Here is a 20,747-nt window from a genome sequence, read left to right on the forward strand (position 1 = left end):
TATGTAGATAAGCACAGCTTCAATGCCATATTTAATTTTGCTGAGATAGGCCAAATTAAATGTGGTGACAAGTGAGAATAAAGGAGGGGGATAGAAAATCTGGTTGAAAGATGCCACAAAAACAATCTCTTACTTGATGTCAGCAAGACCAAGGAGCAGATTATTGACTTCAAAGGAAGTCGGTGAGCCAGTTCTCATTGGAGGATCAGCAATGGAGAGCATCAGCAACTTCAGATTTCTCCATGTTATTATTTTAGAGATTCTGTCCTGGACCCAGCTCGTAAGTGCAATTATGACGAAAACACGACAGTGCATCTATTTGAGAGTTTGTAAAGATTTGACATGACATCTAAAACTTTGTCAAACCTCTATAGATGTGTAGTGGAGAGCATATTGACTGGCTGCATAATAGGTTGATATGAATATGCCAATGCCCTTGAACAGAAAATCCTACAAAAAGTAGTGGATACAGCTCAGACCATCATGGATAAAGCCCTCACCACCACTGAGCACATCTACATGAGGAATGGTCGCAGGAAAGCAGCATCCATCATCAAGGACACCAACCACCCAGAACATGCTTTCTTCTCACACAAACCATCAAGCTCTAGAACCAAAGGGGATAACTTCATTCAACTTCACTTGCTCCATCATTGAAATGTTCCCACAACCTATGGACACTTTCAAGTGCTCTTCATCTCATGTTCTCAATATTTTTTGCTTTTATTATTATTTTCCTTCTGTATTTGCACAGTTTGTTGTCTTTTGCACACTGGTTGAACACGCAAGTTGGTGCGGTCTTCCATTTATTCTGTTATGGTTTTTAATCTATTATGGATCTATTGAGTATGCCCACAAGAAAATGAATCTCAGGTTGTTTATAGTGATTATATATGTAGTTTAATAATAAATTTACTTCAAACTTTGATTTTTTACAGCCCGTTTGCTTCAATGTATCTCTGCTACAGTGCTTAGTTCTGATCATTGCACAACAGGAGAAAGGGAGAATCTGTACCCACAACCTATGGACTCATTTAGGGACTGTTCATCTTATGTTTGCAATATTTATTTTTTATTTTTTTTCTCTCTTTTGTAATTGCACAGTCTGTCTTTTACACCTTGATTCTATTATGGTTCTTCGATTTACTGATATGCCTGCAAGAAAATGAATCTCGGGTTGTATATAGTGACTTGTATGTACTTCGATAATAAATTTACTTTGAAAAGTGACAATGCTGGAGAAAGGCAGACAAGATTTATGAGAATGTTGCGTTTATGAGAAGGGACTGATTAACCTGGGCTTCTTTACTTTGTCACATGGAAGGAATATTCAGCTGAGATGTATAGAATTATGGAAGTTTTAGTCAGGATGAATGGGAAAGATTTGCCTCCCTGAGTAGAGTAGTCAGTAATTAGGGGGAGTGCTATACAAAAGTCAGATTGTCATATTCCACATGTATTTTGAGGTTGATCTACCTCACTACCACCTTTTGATCCCTTAGCATACTTTCAAGTTTTCAGACAATCTATATAGGATGAGTAGAATTTTCCTGCCAAGAATGTTAAGACCAAAACTAATGTAATAAACTCAATTTCCTCATCACCAGTTCCGCTCCTTTTCTTGGAAATTCTTTGAAACCAAATGAGACTCTTTGCAGTCATAGTTTTGTCTTCCTGAAACAAGCCCTCCAACATTAACGTTGGTCCATTACCAAACAAGCCCTCCAACATTAATGTTGGTCCATTTAAGAGTGAAATTATACGAGCAGTCTTAAAATATTTATAAGGAGGAGTGACAGAGTAGGTATGAAGGGCCAAATGACCTACTCCTATTCCTTTGTATTTACTGTTTCAAGCTTGTGTATATTTCTATTATAATTGGACCTGACTATTCCAGTGCTATTGCGAAGGAAATCCTATCATAATAAACATGACTTCTTTCAAAAATCTTGGGCTTATTCAAACACTTATCCAGTTCTGATGACTTGCTATTATTTGTTAGCTCCCACTCTGATAACACTTCATTAAAATTCTTATCCTTGCTTTTATATAATCCATTCCTTATATCTATAAATCCCTTAAGCCTCACAAAATGGGATTCAGTGGTGTAGTGGTTAAATTGTTGGATTAATAGAGTTTAGGATCATTGATGCAGACCCACATTCAAAAACTGCAATGGTAACAAAATTTGATGAATGTAGTTAAAATAGATCTGTGAAGAAAATCTTTCTTGATGAAGGGTCTTGGCCTGAAACATCAACTGTTTTCTTCATTTCCATAGATGCTACCTGACCCACTGAGTTCCTCCAGCGTTTTGAGTGTGTTGCTCTGGATTTCCAGCATCTGCAGTCTTGTGTGTCTGTGAAGAAAATACCAGACTGAAATTACTAGATTGTTGTAAAAATTCACAATCCTTTTCTGAACTACGCTATCTCCATCTCAAGGTTTAGGTTAGCTACCAGTATTTTTCGTAAGACCATGGGCTCCTCCCTTCTATTGTTAAGCATTCCATTCCACTCCCAGTTTCTCCATCTCCAAAGTATCCGCTACATGATCAGACTATTCACACTAGTGCCTGTTAAGATGTCCTCCTTTTCCCTTAACCATGGTTTTCCTTTTACCATCGTTGATGGGTACTCAACTGTATCCCTTCTAGGGTTCTCATCTTTTTTTCTTTCATCTCTCTATTCCTAACCAGCAGTAGGATAGGTTTCACCCCACCCACCACTGCATTCAGTGGATGATTTCCATCATTTCTCGTCTTCCATCATCCCACTTTAAGGGGACCTGTTTTGTCCCTAGCCAAATCTCTTCGGATTTTTGTTGATCGTGCCATATCCTCTTTTCCCCTCCCGATTTTCCTCATGAGTGCTCCTAACCTAGTCATGGATCCTGATTACCTAAACCCACTGCATACCTCCTTTTTCTTGAACAGAAGCTCAATATTTCATCATTCTTGACCTTCACTCTACCAGATGCTACCCTGGTTTTGGACTGTAACCTATGGACCCATCCTGACTTTCTCTATAACAATTTTAAAACTGATAGAATTAGGGCACTGGACCCAGAGTGGCCCTTAACCAACACTTCAGTCACTTGCCCTCGCTCATTTCTGATCTAATGTTACACCCTCTTTTAACAGAGCCCTTTATATATTAATTAAGATAAATGTGTCCAGAAAGTTAATGCTTAAGCCTTTTGCCCTATGGGTGTCCCAGTCAATATTAGAGAAGTTAAAATCTCCCACAAATATTATCTACTATTCTTAAAATTATCTGCAATCTCTCGACACATCTGTTCTTCCATAACTCCTGACTATTGGAGGTCTTTAATACAGTCCCATCAAAGTTACCGTCCCCTTCTTGTTTTGAGTTCTATCCTTATAGCCTCAATGGATGATCCCCAGGAATATCCTCTCTAAGCACTGTTGTTATGTCCTCCCTCATTAAAGGTAACTCCCCCTCCTGTCTTACTTGTAGCTCTCATATTTATAGCATCTGTATCCTATGATTGCCTTTCTAGATGATAGTGTACAAGATGCTGTTTTGTTTCATTACTGCCACTTTTTATTTGTACCATCACCACTTGACTTCTGCTGTTTCATCACGATCTCCGATCTTCCCTTTTATTTTGTTTTTATTATCCCTCTTTTTAATGGAAACAAATTAAAGTCAAGTTGAGTCACTTTTTATTGTAATTTCAACCATAACTGCTGGTACAGTACACAGTAAAAACAAAACATTGTTTTTCAGGACCATGGTGCTACAAGAAACAATATAAAAACTAGACTGAACTACATAAAACAACACAAAAACTACACTAGACTACAGACCTACCCAGGACTGCATAAAGTGCACAAAACAGTGCAGGCTTTACAATAAATAATAAACAGGACAATAGGCATAGTAGAGGGCAGTAAGTTAGTGTCAGTCCAGACTCTGGGTATTGAGGAGTCTGATGGCTTCGGGGATGAAACTGTTACATAGTCTGGTTGTGAGAACCTGAATGCTTCGGTGCCTTTTCCCAGATGGCAGGAGGGTGAAGAGTTTGCTTTGCAAATGCAGTGTGTAGTGTAAATGTCTGTAATGGCGGGAAGAGAGACCTCAGTGATCTTCTCAGCTGACCTCACTGTCCGCTGCAGGGTCTTGCGATCCAAGATGGTGCAATTTCCGAACCAGGCAGTGATGCATCTGCTCAGGATGCTCTCAATACAACCCCTGTAGAATGTGATGAGGGTGGGGGGTGGGAGATGGACTTTCTTCAGCCTTCGTAGAAAGTAGAGCCGCTATTGGGCTTTCTTTGCTATGGAGCTGGTGTTGAGGGACCAGGTGAGATTCTCTGCCAGGTGAACACCAAGAAATTTGGTGCTCTTAACGATCTCTACCAAGGAGCCGTCGATATTCAGCGGAGAGTGGTCGCTCCATGCCTTCCTGAAGTCAACAACCATCTCTTTTGTTTTGTTCACATTCAGAGACAGGTTGTTGGCTTTGCACCAGTCTGTTAGCCACTGCACCTCCTCTCTGTGTGATGACTCATCATTCTTGCTGATGAGACCCACCCACCACGGTCGGGTCATCGGTGAATCTGATGATGTGGTGTGAGCTGTGTTACGCAGCAACATTGTGGGTCAGCAGAGTGAAGAGCAGTGGACTGAGCACACAGTCCTGGGGGGCCCCCGTGCTCAGTGTGATGGTACTTCTGATCTGGACTGACCGAGGTCTCCCAGTCAGGAAGTCTAGTATCCAGTTGCAGAGGGAAATGTTCTGGCCTAGTAGGCTCAGCTTTCCAATCAGTTTCTGAGGAATGATTGTGTTGAATGCTGAACTGAACTCTATGAACAGCATTCAAATGTACGTGTCTTTTTTGTCCAGGTGGGTTAGGGCCAGGTGGAGGGTGAGGGCAATGGCATTGTCTGTTGAACGGTTGGGACGGTACGCGAACTGCAGGGGGTCCAGTGAGGGGGGCAGCAGGGTCTTGATGTGCCTCATGACGAGCCTCTCGAAACACTTCATGATGATGGATGTGAGTGCAATGGGACAGTAGTCACTGGGGCAGGACACTGAAGACTTCTTTGGCACAGGGATGATGGTGGCGGCCTTGAGGCACATTGGAATGACAGCGCTGCTCAGGGAGATGTTGAAGATGTCAGTGAGAACATCTGCTAGCTGGTCTGCACATCCTCTAAGCACCTTGCCAGGAATATTGTCTGGTCCAGCAGCCTGCACAGGGTTCTCTTCACATCAGCCACGATGAGACAGAGCACCTGGTCATTTGGAGGAGGGTTGGACTTTCTCGCTGCCATATCATTTTCCTCCTCAAAAGGAGCGTAGAAGTTGTTCAGTGCATCTGGGAGAGAGGCATTACCCACATAGTCAGATGATGTTGTCCTGTAGTTGGTGATGTCCTGAATACCTTTCCACATGCGCCGCATGTCGCTGCTGTCCTGGAAGTGGCTGTGGATTTGTGGGGTGTGTGCACGCTTTGCCTCTCTGATGGCCCGGGACAGTTTGGCCCTCACTGTTATTAGGGCTGCCTTGTTGCCTGCTCTGAAGGTGGAGTCATGGGTCCTCAGCAGTGCACGCACCTCCGTGGTCATCCATGACTTCTGGTTAGCATATGTAGTGATGACCTTGGACACAGGAATGTCATCAATGCACTTGCTGATGTAGCTAGTCACTGATGCTGTGTACTCCTCTAAGTTGGTAGAGTCGCCATTGGTTGCAGCCTCCCTGAACTTGTGCCAGTCAGTGTGCTCAAAGCAGTCTTGAAGAGCAGAGATGACTCCTGCTGGCCAGGTTTTCACCCGCTTCTGAGCTGGTCTGGAGCGCCTGACGAGTGGTCTGTATGTTGGGATTAGCATAACAGATGTGGTCTGAGTAACTGAGGTGGGGGCGGTGCTCCACCCAGTATACATCGGGAATGTTTGTATAAACAAGGTCCAACGCATTTTCCCCTCCATGTTCTGATGGAATCTGGGGAGCACTGACTTGAGGTTTGAGTGGTTAAAATCTCCAGCAACAATGAACAGTCCATCATGGTGTGTGTTCTGCAGTTCGTTAATAGCCCCATGCAGTTCTCAGAGCGCCTCCTTAGCATTAGCGCTGGGGGGAATGTAGACACCGGCTATGACAGTGGTGAATTCCCATGGTAAATAAAATAGTCTGCCTTTCTAAATCTTTTTATTATTATTAGTAATATGGACAGAATACAAATGATATATTGATAAAGAAATTACCAACATACAAATTCCATTACATATGAAAAAAAACATACATAATAGTTACAATATAAATAAGTTTACCAAGACATAAGCCATAAAATATATGTATGAACATGGTAAGTCTAAATATTTCATAATATATGATATAAAAAAAACAGAAAAAAGAAAGGTAAATAAAATAGTCTGCATCTAACGGTCACAAACTTCACTAGTGATGAGCAGTATCTGGAAACCGGCAGAGTTCTTCCACCATTCCATATTGATGTAAACACACAAATCTGTTGGAGTTTTTTCAGGGTGTAACAAGGATGTTAGACGAGGGTAAGCCAGTGGATGTAGTGTACCTAGATTTTCAGAAGGCATTCGATAAGGTGCCACATAGGAGATTGGTGAGTAAAATCAGAGCTCATGGCATTGGGGGCAGGGTTTCAACATGGATAGAAAACTGGTTGGCAGATAGAAAGCAAAGGGTAGCAGTGAATGGGTGTTTCTCGGACTGGCTGGAGGTGACTAGTGGGGTACCACAGGGCTCTGTATTGGGACCACAGCTCTTAACGATTTAGATGAGGGCATTGAAAACTATATCAGCAAGTTTGCTGACGATACTAAACTGGGTGGCAGTGTGACATACGAATAGGACGTTAGGAGAATACAGGGAGACTTGGATAGGCTGGGTGAGTGGGCAGATACTTGGCAGATGTCATTCAATGTGAATAAATGTGAAATTATCCACTTTGGAAGCAGGAACAAGAGGGCAGAGTATTGTCTGAACGGTGTAGAGTTAGGTAAGGGAGAAATGCAAAGAGACCTAGGAGTCCTAGTTCATCAGTCAATGAAGGTGAATGAGCAAGTGTAACAGGCAGTGAAGAGGGCAAATGGAATGTTGGCCTTTATTACAAGGGGAATTGAGTACAAGAGCAAGGATGTCCTTTTGCATTTGTACAAGGCCCTGGTGAGACCACACCTGGAATATTGTGTACAGTTTTGGTCTCCAGGTTTAAGGAAGGACATTCTGGCAATTGAGGAAGTGCAGCGTAGATTCACTAGGTTGATTCCTGGGATGGCAGGGCTGTCTTACGCAGAGAGATTGGAGAGATTGGGCTTGTACACACTGGAATTGAGGAGATTGAGAGGGGATCTGATTGAAACGTTTAAGATAATTAAAGGATTTGTTAGGATTGAGGAAGGAAATATGTTCCAGATGTTGGGAGAGTCCAGTACCAGGGGGCATGGATTGAGAATAAGAGGTCAGTTATTTAAAACAGAGTTGAGGAAAAACTTCTTCTCCCAGAGAGTTGTGGAGGTGTGGAATGCACTGCCTCGGAAGACAGTGGAGGCCAATTCTCTGGATGCTTTCAAGAAGGAGCTAGATAGATATCTGATGGATAGGGGAATCAAAGGATATGGGGACAAGGCAGGGACTGGGTATTGATAGTGAATGATCAGCCATGATCTCAGAATGGTGGTGCAGACTCGAGGGGCCAAATGGTCTACTTCTGCACCTATTGTCTATCGTCTATTGTCAAACCACCACAAACACTCAGCAGGTTGGGTAGCATTGGTAGAAGAAATGCTTTGGGTTAAATGCTGTGTCAGAAGTAGTAGATCTAAGTCAAATCGTTAACTCTGGTTTCATTTCCACACTTGCTGCATGGCCCATTGACTGTTTCAGGTATTTTCTGTTTTTAATTCAGGTTTGCAGCATAGTTAGTGTTTTTTTCTTCCTCAATTGTCTTGTTTCGCCTTTGATAAATTTAAGGATTGAACTACTTTCAGTTCCGATGGATAGTGATTGACTAGGCAAAATGCTGGCTGACCTGCCGGATATTTCCTGCAGATCCTATCACTTTTCTTGTTATACACTTCATCTTGGAAATTATGGAGGAAGAATATAGTTACTTAGTGTTAATAGCAATAATAAACTGTATTTACGTACTTCTGTAAAGATCATGGCAAATACAATCAAAACTAGGAAACCAGTCTTCTCAATGTTTGGTGTTCGTGATGAATGGTTATTTTGAGTTAAATTTCTTTTAAGATTGATCTACATGATGACTGAAGGGTATTCTGGACAACTATCTGGTCTTTGTGAATCTGTAAGTCTATCACTAAAGTGATTAAACTCTTGTACATCTTAAACTACCGACAGCTGGCGGGTGGTGTAATGGCATCCACACTGAACTTCAAGGTGAGTGGTGCAGAGTTTGAATCCAGCTGGCTCCTTTGCACTCTTTCAATCTGTACAGGATTGAGCATTGAGTTAGGAACTTCGGCCTCGTAAAAAAAAACAACAGACAAAAGTGATTTTAAAAAATGGCAAAGTTTCTGCCTGATGTGCCACAAGGCACAGAAAGGAACAGCAACAAACTAACATTTGATTTCACCTCAGTATAATTTAGAGTTGCATAAAATTATTATTGTCACTTAACTGGCACTTTTCTTTTTTTTCCCCCACAGATAATGCGGAGATTCTATATGGTCTTTGAGGAATGTGCCTTAACTGGAATAAGAAAAATGCATTTTCAGTACACCCAAGAAACCTTCTGATAGTTAATTTTGAAATTTGAAAATTTTCAAAAATTTGAAAAAAGAAAGATGTACTTTTAGATTGGGGAAAATCATGTTTCCATTAAAAATGCTTAGGTTGAAACACATTTGCTACCTCTCAATGAAATTCTATCACTCAGGAGTTAAAGGGAGTGATTTTTTAATGTATCATTTAGGCAACTGCTCAAATGAGGATCAAGTATTTGATCTTGTAGACAAGAACAAAGCCAAGCTTGCAGTGATGCATGTGGGTAGTGCAATAAACCTACTCTGGCAATTTCAAAAGGAAAAGCCACAGATGCTAAGGAGTATACATTACATCAGAAATCATTCACAGTTCATGGTTCTTCGTGTGTTAGCTGAAAACAAGATTGACCAGATGGATGATGAAATGCTGGTGGATATGTTGTACAATGCACTGAGGTAACTATAGCCACTGAGAATGTTTAATTTCTAGAAACAACAAAAGTCCTTAAAGGAGGGCAATTAATTTTACATGTATTGTTTCAATTGCAATTGGAGCACTGTTTATATATTTCATTTCTTTGCTTAAGGAGGGATGTACTTGCCATCAAAGGGAGTGCAACAAAGATTCACTAGACTAGTTAGAGGGATGGTAGATTTACTGTGTTTGCAAAGATTGAGTAGATTGGGAATGTATTCTTTGCAGTTAAAAAAAAAGAAAATCTCGTTAAATACAGAATTCTTGGTTAATAGGCTTAATGCAGAGAAGCTGGTTCCCCCAAATGAAGAGCCCAGAACCAGGGTTACAGTTTGAGACTAAGAAATAGGCTGTTTAGGCCTGAGATGAGAAATTCTGCTCCAGTGGTGAGTTTTCTGGAATTCTTAACCCTGGAGACCTTTGGAGTTTTAGACATTGTGCATATTCACAAAGCAGACTGATAAATTTAACATAGAACAATACAACACAGAGTTGGCCCTTCAGCCCACAATGTTGCACCAACTTTTGAACATGTTTGATATAACCCTTCCCTCCCACATAAGCCTCCATTTTTCTTTTATCCGTGTACCTAAGTGCCTGTTAAATGCCCCTTACCTCTACCACCACCTGTCAGTGCATTACACACATGTACCATTCTGTGTATATTAAACAAAACAAACAAAAAAAAGCTTGCCTCTGTCATTTGCCTATACTTTCCTCCCAACATTTTAAAGTAATATACCCTTGTATTAGCCATTTTTGCCTTGGTATGATGTCTCTGGCTATCCACTCAATGCCTCTTTTCATGTTGTACATCGCTGTCAAGTTATCGCTTGTACTTCTCTGCAAAGCGAAAAAGTCTAGTTTACTTAAACTATGCTTATAAGACATGCTTTCTAATCTAAGCATCATTATGATGACTGTCCTCTACATCCTCTCCAAAGCTTCAACATCCTTCCTATAATGAGGTGACCGGAACTGGACACAATACTTGAAGTGTGTTTTAACCAGGGTATTATAGAGCTATGCTACCTTGTTGCTCTTGAACTCAATCCCCCATCTCATGAAGGCCAATACACTATATGCCTTCTTAACCATCCTATCAACTTATGCAGACGTGACCCCTAAAATCTCTCTTTTCCTCAGCAGTATTAATCTTGCCATTAACCATGTGTTTTACCTTTAAATTTGATCTTCCAAAATGAATCACTTCATATTTTTCTGGGTTGAATTCTTCTGCCTCTTTCCAGTCCAGTTCTGCACCCTATTAATTTCCTGTTGTAACACTCGACAACACTATCCACAACACCAAAAACTTTCACTTCATCTGCAAACTTACTAACCCACCCTTTTCCACTTCCTCATCCAAGTCATTTATAAAAATCACTGTTTACTAAGTGGTCACCATTATCTTTATCTCTGATAGGTAGGATTAATACTATTAAGATGGTTATTTTACCTAAGTTCTTATATATTTTTCAAGCGGTACCAATTTTTATTCTGAAATCTTTTTTTACTAATGTTGATTCAAAAATTTCCTCATATATATGGCAGAATAAAAATCCCAGGTTAGGTAAAATATGCTTACAGAAGGCAAAGAAGGAAGGTGGATTAGCATCGCCTAATTTTAGATTTTATTATTGGGCAGTTAATATTAGATATTTGATATGTCGGTTGAAAGATTGGGATGAATCTTTTAGCCCTCATTGGGTGAGCCTGGAAATTAAATCAGTACCATGTTTTGCACTGGGTTCTATTTTGGGGACTTCTCTCCCTTTTGCTCTTTCTAAATTGCCAAAACGAATTGACAACCCGATAGTTAAACATACTTTACATATATGGTTTCAATTTCGGAAATTTTTTGGGTTGACTCAGTTTGTTTTAAATACTCCTATTGTATCCAATTGTTTTTTCCACCCTTCAATTTTAGACCAAGCTTATTTGGCTTGGAAGACTATGGGATTATTACAATTTTCTGATTTATTTTTGGATAATTGTTTTATGTCTTTTGAGCAATTATCTAATAAATATAATTTGCCTAGATTTCATTTTTTTAGATATTTATAGATTAGGAATTTTTTAAATACTGTACTTCCTACTTTTCCAAGTTTTGTGTCTTCAGGTGTTTTGGAGAATTTGTTTGAATTAAACCCCTTTCAGAAAGGGCTTATATCAAAACTTTATAATATAATTATGAAGATATGTTCAGAGCCCCTTTATAAGACAAAAAATGATTGGGAAAGAGAGCTTAACCTTATTCCTGTTGAGAATTGGGATAGAATTCTTCAATTAGTTAATACATCATCTATATGTGCCAAACATTCATTAATACAGTTTAAGGTCATGCATAGGGCCCATATGTCCAAGGATAAATTGGCTCATTTTTATTCCTATATAAATCTTATTTGTGATAGATGTCAATCTGAATTAGCGTCTTTAACTCATATGTTCTGGTCGTGACCGCTTTTGAAAAAATATTGGGAAGATATTTTTGATATTATCTCTGCGGTATTGAACATTGATTTACAACCCCATCCTATTACCGCAATTTTTGGTTTATTCATTTATCTTCATTTATCTTCTTCCGCCTGTCAAATGATTGCATTTCTTACACTAATGGCTAAAAGATCTATTTTGTTGAATTGGAAGGAAATTAATCCTCCTACTGTATTTCATTGGTTTTCTCAAACTATGCTATGTTAAGTTTAGAACAAATTAGAAGTGGTATAATTGACACTTCTACTAAATTTGAAAAGATATGGAGACCATTTATTCAATATTTTTATATGATATAATAGGACCCTGTTCCAGGCCTATTTGATTTTCCAGTTTTGCTTTCATATATGTCAAGAGGATCGGAGTTGATGATACTGATGATTTTGTATTTTTGTGAGATATTATAAACAGCCCTTTTTTTCTTTTTTTTCTTCTATTAGTTATTAGATTTTTAGATTAATTTTTGCATAATGAATTTTTTTTCTCTTTTTTCCTTTTTATTTTTTCTTTTTATTCTATATTATGATACACCTAGGTTTGCCTTGTCTATTTGTATATTGTATCTTTTATGATGTGGGAATACTCATTTATACTGTAATCATTGTTTTTGTAATCTTTTATAGTTAGTTGAAATATGTACGTTTGTAATCCCATTATCTATGTACCAATTTTATTTTGTTGTTATTAATAATGATAATAAAAAGATGGAAAAAGAAAAACCACAAGATCAGAAGTCCCAGAACGGATCCCTACGGAACACCACTGGCCACCAACCTCCAGACAGAATATGTACCATCTACTACCACCCTCTGTTTTCTGTGGGCAAGTCATTTCTGAATCCATGCCACCAAGTTTCCCCCACTTTCTAAATGAGCCTACCATGAGGGAGCTTGTCAAATACGTTAACAAAATCTGAATACACCACATCTACTCCTCTGTCTTTGATATGTTTTGTTACTTCCTCAAAGAATTCTGTCAGACTCGTGAAGAAAAACCTGCCCCTCACAAAGCTCTCTTGACTATTCCTAATCAGACTATGCTTCTCCAATTTCTCGAACATCCTGTCTCCAAAAATGTTCTCCAGTAGGTTGCCCACCACTGATATAAGGCTTATAATTCCCAAGGTTATCCCTTATTACCTTTCTTAAACAAAAGAATAACATTTGCCACCATGAAATCTGCTGGGACTGCTCCAGTAGCCAGTGAGCACAAAGATAATCACCAATGGCACACTCTTCCCTCGCTTCCTTTAGTAACCAGAGGTATACCGGGACATTAGGGGAATGAATGATTTTGGGAAAGCACTAGAAAACGGTGAAAGATATCTTGGGGAAATACACCACAGAAATACGTTCAGCAAACATTTGCATGATATTCTGTATAAGTATGCTCCATTTGAGGTAGGGTAAAAGAACCATGATGTACAAAGAACGTAGGAAATCTAGTTAAGAAGAAAAGAAAAGCTTATAAAAGGTTCAAGAAACTAGGTACTGTTAGAGCACTAGAAAATTACAAGGTTGCCAGGAAGGAGCTTAAGAATGAAATTAGGAGAGCTGGAAGGGGCCATGAGAAGGCCTTGGCGAGCAGGATCAAGGAAAACCCCAAGGCATTCTAGAAGTATGTGAAAAGCAAGTGGATGCCGTGTGAGAATAGGACCAATCAGGTGCAATAGTGGCAATGTGTGCATGGAGTTGGAGGAGCTAGTGGAGGTACTTAATGATTTCAACAGGGAAATTGGCAATTATGGGGATGATTTAAAGCAGAATGAAATGCTTGAGCATGTAGACATTAAGAAAGAAGATGTACTGGAACTTCTGAAAAGCATTGTTAGTTAAGTCACCAGGTCTGGATGAGATAGACCCCAGGCTGCCATGGGAAGTAAGGGAGGAGATTGCTGAGCCTCTGGTGATGATCTTGCATCATCAATAGGGATGGGAAAAATACTGGTGGAGTGGAGGGTTGCAAATGTTATTGCCTTGTTCAAGAAAGGAAGTAGAGATAACCCAGGTAATTATAGACCAGTGAGTTTTACTTCAGTAGTGGGCAAGTTGTTGAAGATCTGGAGAGGCAGGATTTATGAGCATTTGGAGAGACATAATCTGATTAGGGATAGTCAGCATGGCGTTGACAAGAGCAGGTCATGCCTTACGAGCCTAATTTGAATTCTTTAAGGATGTAATAAAGCACATTGATGAAGATAGAGCAGTGGATGCAGTGTAATTAGATTTCAGAAAGGCATTTGATAAAGTTCTCCATGCAAGGCTCATTCAGAAAGTAAGGAGACATGGGATCCAAGGAGACCTTGCTTTGTGGTTCCAGAATTGGCTTTGCCCACAGAAGGCAAAGAGTGTTTGTAGATGGTTCATATTCTGCATGGATGTCATTGACCAGTGGTGTTCCACAAGGATCTGTTCTGGCACTCTCGTCTTTGTGATTTTTATAAATGATGCGAATGAAAAAGTAGGTTTTTGTTAGTAAGTTTGCTGATGACACAAAGGTTGGAAGTGCTGTTGATAGTCTGGAGGGTTGTCAAAGGTTACAGTGGGACATTGATAGAATGCAGAACTGGGCTGAGAAATGGCAGATGGAGTTCAACCCAGATAAGTGTGAGGTGGTTCATTTTGGTAGGTCAAATTTGAAGACGGAATATAACATTCATGGTAAGAGTCTTGACAGTGTGGAGGATTAGAGAGATCTTGGGGGCCATGTTCATAGGACACTTAAAGCTGCTGCGCAGGTTGACGGTGTTGTCAAGAAGGCATATGGTGTGTTGGCCTTCAACTGTGGGATTGAGTTCAAGAGCCGTGAGGTAATGTTACAGCTATATAAGACCTTAGTTGGACCCCTCTTGGAACACTGTGTTCAGTTTGATCACCTCACTACTACAGGAAGGATGTGGATACTATAGAGTGTAGAGGAGATTTACAAGGATGTTCCCTGGATTGAAGAGTGTGCCTTATGAGAATAGGTTGAGTGAACTTGGCCTTTTCTCCTTGGAGTGACAGAGGATGGGAGGTGTATAGGATGATGAGAGGCATTGGTTGTGTGGATAGCTGAAATGCCTAACATGAGGGTGCATAGTTTTAAGGTGTTTGGAAGTAGATACAGGGGGGTATGAGGGGTCAGTTTTTCCACACAGAGAGTGGAGAGTGCATGGAATGCACTGCTAGTTATGATAGTAGACAGGGTCATTTAAGTGACTCTTAGATAGCTACATGGAGCTCAGAAAAATAGAGGGCTATGCGGTAGAGAAATTCTGGGCAGTTTCTAGAGTAGGTTACATCGTTGGCACAGTATTGTGAGCCGAAGGGCCTGTAATATGCAGTAGATTTTTATGTTCTATAAGCCATGTGCTGTCAATTTCTATGTTCTATAAGCCGTATTCCTACTACTATTAATGTTTCTTATTTATCAGTTTTTTGATAATATACAAGATGTCAGCTTCTTAATAAGTTTAACATTAATTCTTGAGAGAAAAAAGAAGTAACATTTCAGATAATGAACTATTTAGTATAAACAAATGTTAATTGTTTCACTTTCCAGAGAAGCTGACCATTTGCAGCATTTTCTATAGTTATTTTAGTGCAGTATTTTTCGCGGTACTGTTTGAAGTGTTTGTTATTCAAATTGTATGATATTTTGTTTATAAAATGGCTGAGACAAGTATGAGATAAAGAACAAAATTAAAACTAGAAAGAAAGATAAAAACTTGAAGTTGTAGAGTCTGCTTGAAGATGACCTTACTTTTGGATACCAGACATTCCCATAGATGCTGATAGATAGAAAGCCTGGTACAGGTGCTCCCCAGAATGTGGCAAGGTTCTGTTCCCAAGAACTGTTTGTCACCCTAGTATTACAGTCGGCCCTCCTTATCCGCGAATTCCGCATGTGCAAATTCAACCAACCACAAATCGCGACAACCCAGAAGTGCTCTTCCAGCACTTGTTGTTTGAGCATGTACAAACTTTTTTTCTTGTCATTATCTCCTAAACAATGCAGTATAACAACTATTTTACATAGCATTTACATTGTATTAGGCATTATAAGTAATCTAGAGATGATTTAATGTATATGGGAGGATTGCATGGGTTATCGTGGATCAGGATAAAAAAAAAATCAGAAGTTCTCTTACTCAGTAAGTCAGAACAGGTATATCCAGTATTATTTAGTGTCAGTTAGTCAAACGGTTGTCTTAGTGTATAGTATATATTTTAGCTTTCTATGCATATAAAACACTTAAGAATGTATGTTAGCACCGGGCTCGGGAACTTCTTCCTGAGTTCGATCCAGTGACAGACCGCTTTCAAGTGCGCTCTCCACCGTGCCGGGTTGATATGAGGATCAAAAACCCAAAACCCCAAAATAATTAAACCACTGCGTTGCTTAGTAATAATTGTAGCTTTTATCCAAGCACAGCCTTTCTCTCTTTATCCATTAAAATTGTTCCGATCATTGACCGACTGTAGCCTAATGCTTTTAACCGATGGCATTTCACCTCTTTTCGATCGCTTTATTATTTCCACTTTATTTTCAATCGCGATCGTGATTATTTTCGTGAACAGGAACACTGCGGATTCAGATCTCTGCTGCTGGATCCTAATGTCCACTGCACTGAGACAGGTTAAATGAGGTCTGGGGTTCTGCTAGGTCCTATGATCCACCGCATTGAGACAGATTGAATAAGGGACTTGAGCATCTGCGAATTTTGGTATCCGCGAGGGGTCCTGGAACCAATCCCTCGCGGATAACAAGGGCCGACTGTACATGTCAGAAGTGCAACTACAAGCCAATTTTACCCACAGCAGAAGATGCCTGCAGCAGTAGTCAGCAAATCCATACCTCTGGTCTCCCAAATTCTCATATGTACCAATATTCATGTATGTGGTCAATATTCATAAACTGTGGAGGACATGTTTGAAAGGGGGAAATTGATTCCACAGAATGTGCTGATTCTTTGTGAACAGTTGCTTTCTCTGAGGTCAGTGACAAGTTACTGACAGCCTTGTTAGTAGCTTGGAGTGCAGTCCATGGCAAAGAAAATTGGAACACCGTCTCTAATCCACAAGATGGATAAAATGGAAAGCTTTGAAGAAATGTATCTCAGAACTTGCTCAACTATCAAAAATCCTTTCAATTTCAAGATTTGTAACCTCAATATTACCTCCATTAGTTTGAATGTGATTCAAAAATTGATTTGTGTTTGGCCTAATACAATGTTATTCTGAGTGAGATATCTGAAACAGTCATGAGGGCTAATGGAAGTACCACATTGATTTTTGAATGGGACTATGTGAAGTTTTTTTTATCATGCTATTATGTGACTGCTTAAAATGTTTAATTGTTATTGGTGGGCATATTTTAATTTTTTTGGATTGCCAAATCACATTATATCCCAATGTTAAAACCTAATATTCAAGATAGTCCTCAGAGAACATACTCAGGATGTATGTACATGTAGCACTGTTTGCAAACCTGAATAGATATAGGGTTCAGAAGGTTAAAAAAAACTGCAAATGTTTGAAATCAGAAAAACTGAAAATATAGGAAATACTTGGGCACTAAGAAAACAAGCATCTTTTAAATTACAGAAATAGAGGGAAGGCAGAGAGAACAAAGAGAACGTTTGTGATATGGTAATGACCTAGAGGATTCAATGACACTTATGCAGAGTTGTTAATTCCAACTGATCTGTTTCGAGAGGTGTAAATACTATAAATGGTAGTAAATAAGAACAAAAGAGGAAGGGAAGAACAGTGCCAGAACAATGACAGAGAACACAGCATTTGCTGGAGATGTTGGGAGTGGGAGGTGGAAAAAAGAGAATTTTGAAAAATACCCAGCATATCAAGGGACAGAGGAAAGCTGGCCAATTTAGACATAATTGTTGAATTCATTATTGAAACTAGGGTGTAGCAACAGCATACCTAAGAAGATAATTTTATTCTGGGCTTGATTGGCTACAATGGAGGTGTCTGAACAAGAACAACATGGAATTGCTAACTAAAACCTCCTAAGTAAATTGCAGAAATCAAACTTTAGGAGTTGTGTTTGAGCAATGTCAACAGCTTCCATAATCAATGCTACATTTGCCCAGTATTTAAAAAATATAATTAAAATTTAGAGGGAGTCGAAGTAAGTTGAATCTGATCCTGTTAAATCAATATGGCTGAGAAGATAATGGTTCTAACCTGAAAATATATTTATGCATTTATTAAAGGTTGAAAATTGAACCGCATGATTCTCTTGTACAACAACTTATGATCGAAGCACAGGGAAGAATTGAAAGGTAAATAAAGAAAATTTTGTTCTATAGATTATAATTTTAGTAGGATTTAACAACTTATTTTTAGATTTTATATTCTAATGACTTGTAGTTAAATGGTCTTGTAGTTTTTCCAGTTGAAAACTGTTTAGCATTTTTATATTTTTATATAAACATATCTGAAGTTCAGTGTATTATTAATTATACCAATATCCATGTATATAATAACATTCTAATATTAAAATATTAATACCTAACTTACTTTTAGTTAATGTGATCAGTAATCTCAAGTTTTTAGTTTCCTTGTGTTCAAAACAATGTTTAACTTGAGGTAATAGTTACTTTATAAGGGACACTATGCATAAAATAGATCTCCATCATATACAATCCCATAAAAGATCTGAATTATCTCATTTAATCATCTTTGTCTTTGAGCTGCTGATTAGAGCCACTCCAAGGTTAATCATTTATTGCTACATCAGTTAAATCCAAATTTGTGAGTGTTGATTTGATTGAGTTGGATATTGATTAAACTATAAGGTTCAGTCTGCCGATGACATAACATGTATTGTGTTTTAATTTTACAACAAAACACAGAAATGTTTTACTGTAAGTTACTCCTTTTTTTTAGAACTGATGTTACGATTAGCAAAGCAGTATGAAAGCTCTGTATTTCTTTAGTGTTACTGTTGCTTTCATCATCGATTTAACTGGATTCTGAAAACAAACACTTATTCCTCATTCACACTTTATTCATTCACGCACAAGGAGAACAGCAGAAGTCTGAACAGAGAAATACTATTTTTATACAGAATTGGCTTGCACTTAGGAGTAGTAACTATTTGGCAAACTATGTGTGTTCAGATTCCTTACCTGCAAGATCAATCACCAATACTGATGTTAAAAATCAATAGAAATTACAAGTTAACAACTGATGATACTTTGAAGTTAGTAAAATGATTGTCCTTTAGTCAGTGTGTGTGTCATTTGCACCATTCAGTAACATCCTTATCTTGCAAAAGAGGAGTAGCAAGGTAGTGTCAAACTCAGTGTAGTGTAGTGTTCATGACCATTCAGGCTATATCCACACTAGACCAGATAATTTTGAAAACACCGGTTTCGCATAAAAATATTAAGCGTCCACACTAAGCATTTTTGAAAATACTTCTGTCCACATTAAAACGGATATTTTGGCGAATCTCCTCCTACTGCGCATGCGCAGGACACATCTACCGAAAACAAGCGACGTGTTTGGTGTCAAATCTCGCCGTGAAAGACTTGGTGCACGTTTGTCGAGTTACAGACTAGACAAACTTAAACGACGGACAGCTGTTGGCTCTTGCGCTGGAGGACTTAAAACAAAAAAAAACAAATACTGGAGCGTATGGAGACAACCGACAGGGAGTTCACAGACAGTATGACCTGGCTGACAACAAACATTGAAAAACTGACTAACTGTATAAATGTATAACTGTTAAATGTATAAAATATGTCTGCATCAGTGTTGTCTTGTATTTCCATACAATGTTACATTAGGCTGTTACACATCTATTGTCAGAGAAATACTTGCAGAAATAGGTAAACCACCTTCATACAAGCAAGACAGAAAACTGGGCAAAGTGAGTATACTTATTCAGTAAGTTATGGGTCAAAGTATTTGGTGAGTACATTTCTAACTCTTCTGGCTTCAGTCTCGTTGCCATCTGTTCTGAAATTGTTAGGTTGCGTTCAAGAAAACAATGAGATGGCGCGCTGCCGTCACCATCTGTTCCGGCACATCATGACAGCATTTTTATATTTCTGTGGTTACCCTGTCCACACTGCTTCAGTCAATCTGGCGTTTTCAAAATTACACACTCTGGGAGGCGTTTTAGAAGAGCTTCGTTTTCAGGGGAGGAAAGCGCCATTTTAGTGTGGACAGAGGGTCAAAACGAAGAGAAAAAGCTTCGGTTACAGACTTATCCGGTCCAGTGTGGATGTAGCCTCAGAAATCTGATAGCAGAGGTGAAGCAGCTGTTCCTAAAACATTGAGTGTGACTCAATGGAGTCCAGTTTTCAGAGAACTGGAAAACTGTAAATGTCACCGCACTCTTCAAGAAGAGAAGAAGGCAGAAGTTATTATAGGCCAGTTAGCCTGATCTCAGTGATTGGGAAGATATTAAGGATGTGGTTTTTGGGTATTTGGAGGCACATGGTAAAATAGGCCAAAGTCAGTATGGTTTCCTTTAGGGGAAGTCTTGTCTGATAAATCTGTTAGAATTCTTTGAGGAAATAACAAGCAGGATAGACAAAGGAGAATCAGTGGATGTTGTGTCCTTGATTTTCAGAAAACCTTTGATAAGGTGCCACACATGAGGCTGCTTAACAATATAAGTGCCCATGTTATTACAGGAATGATGCCGGCATGGATAGAGTATTGGCTGATTGGCAGCAACCAAAGAGTGGGAATAAAGGGAGCCTTTTCTGTTTGGCTGCTGGTGATTAGTTCTTTTTACATTGTATGTCAATGATTTGGACAGATTAGGAGAATGTGCTACGAAATGGCAAATGGAATATAGTGTCATGAAGTGTATGGTCATGCATTTTGTAGAAGGATAAAAGCATAGACTATTTTCTAAATGGGGAGAAAATTCAAAATTCTAACGTGCAAAGGAAATAGAGAGTCCTCGTGCATGATTCCCTAAAGTTTAATTTGCAGGTTGAGTCATTGGTGAGGAAGTCAAATGCAATGTTAACATTAATTTCAAGTGGACTAGAATATAAAAACAAGGATGTAATGC

The 20,747-nt window shown here is 39.0% G+C and overlaps 1 protein-coding gene across 3 annotated transcripts in view; it reads left to right on the forward strand.

Moving 5' to 3' along the window:
* Positions 1–20,747, forward strand: part of fastkd1 (FAST kinase domains 1) — a 71,233-nt gene that overhangs the window by 3,474 nt on the left and 47,012 nt on the right. Inside the window, exons 2-3 of one of the 3 annotated variants that reach the window (XM_059966633.1) lie at positions 8,678–9,190; positions 17,923–17,991. In XM_059966633.1, the coding sequence (XP_059822616.1) occupies positions 8,841–9,190; positions 17,923–17,991 (419 nt within the window). In that variant the 5' untranslated portion in view covers positions 8,678–8,840. Of the gene's footprint in view, positions 1–8,677; positions 9,191–17,922; positions 17,992–20,747 lie in introns of those variants that run through there. The other 2 variants (XM_059966634.1, XM_059966635.1) reach the window with 2 other exon arrangements.

The sequence above is a fragment of the Hypanus sabinus genome, chromosome 4 (assembly GCF_030144855.1).
Source record: "Hypanus sabinus isolate sHypSab1 chromosome 4, sHypSab1.hap1, whole genome shotgun sequence".
NCBI lineage: Eukaryota > Metazoa > Chordata > Chondrichthyes > Myliobatiformes > Dasyatidae > Hypanus > Hypanus sabinus.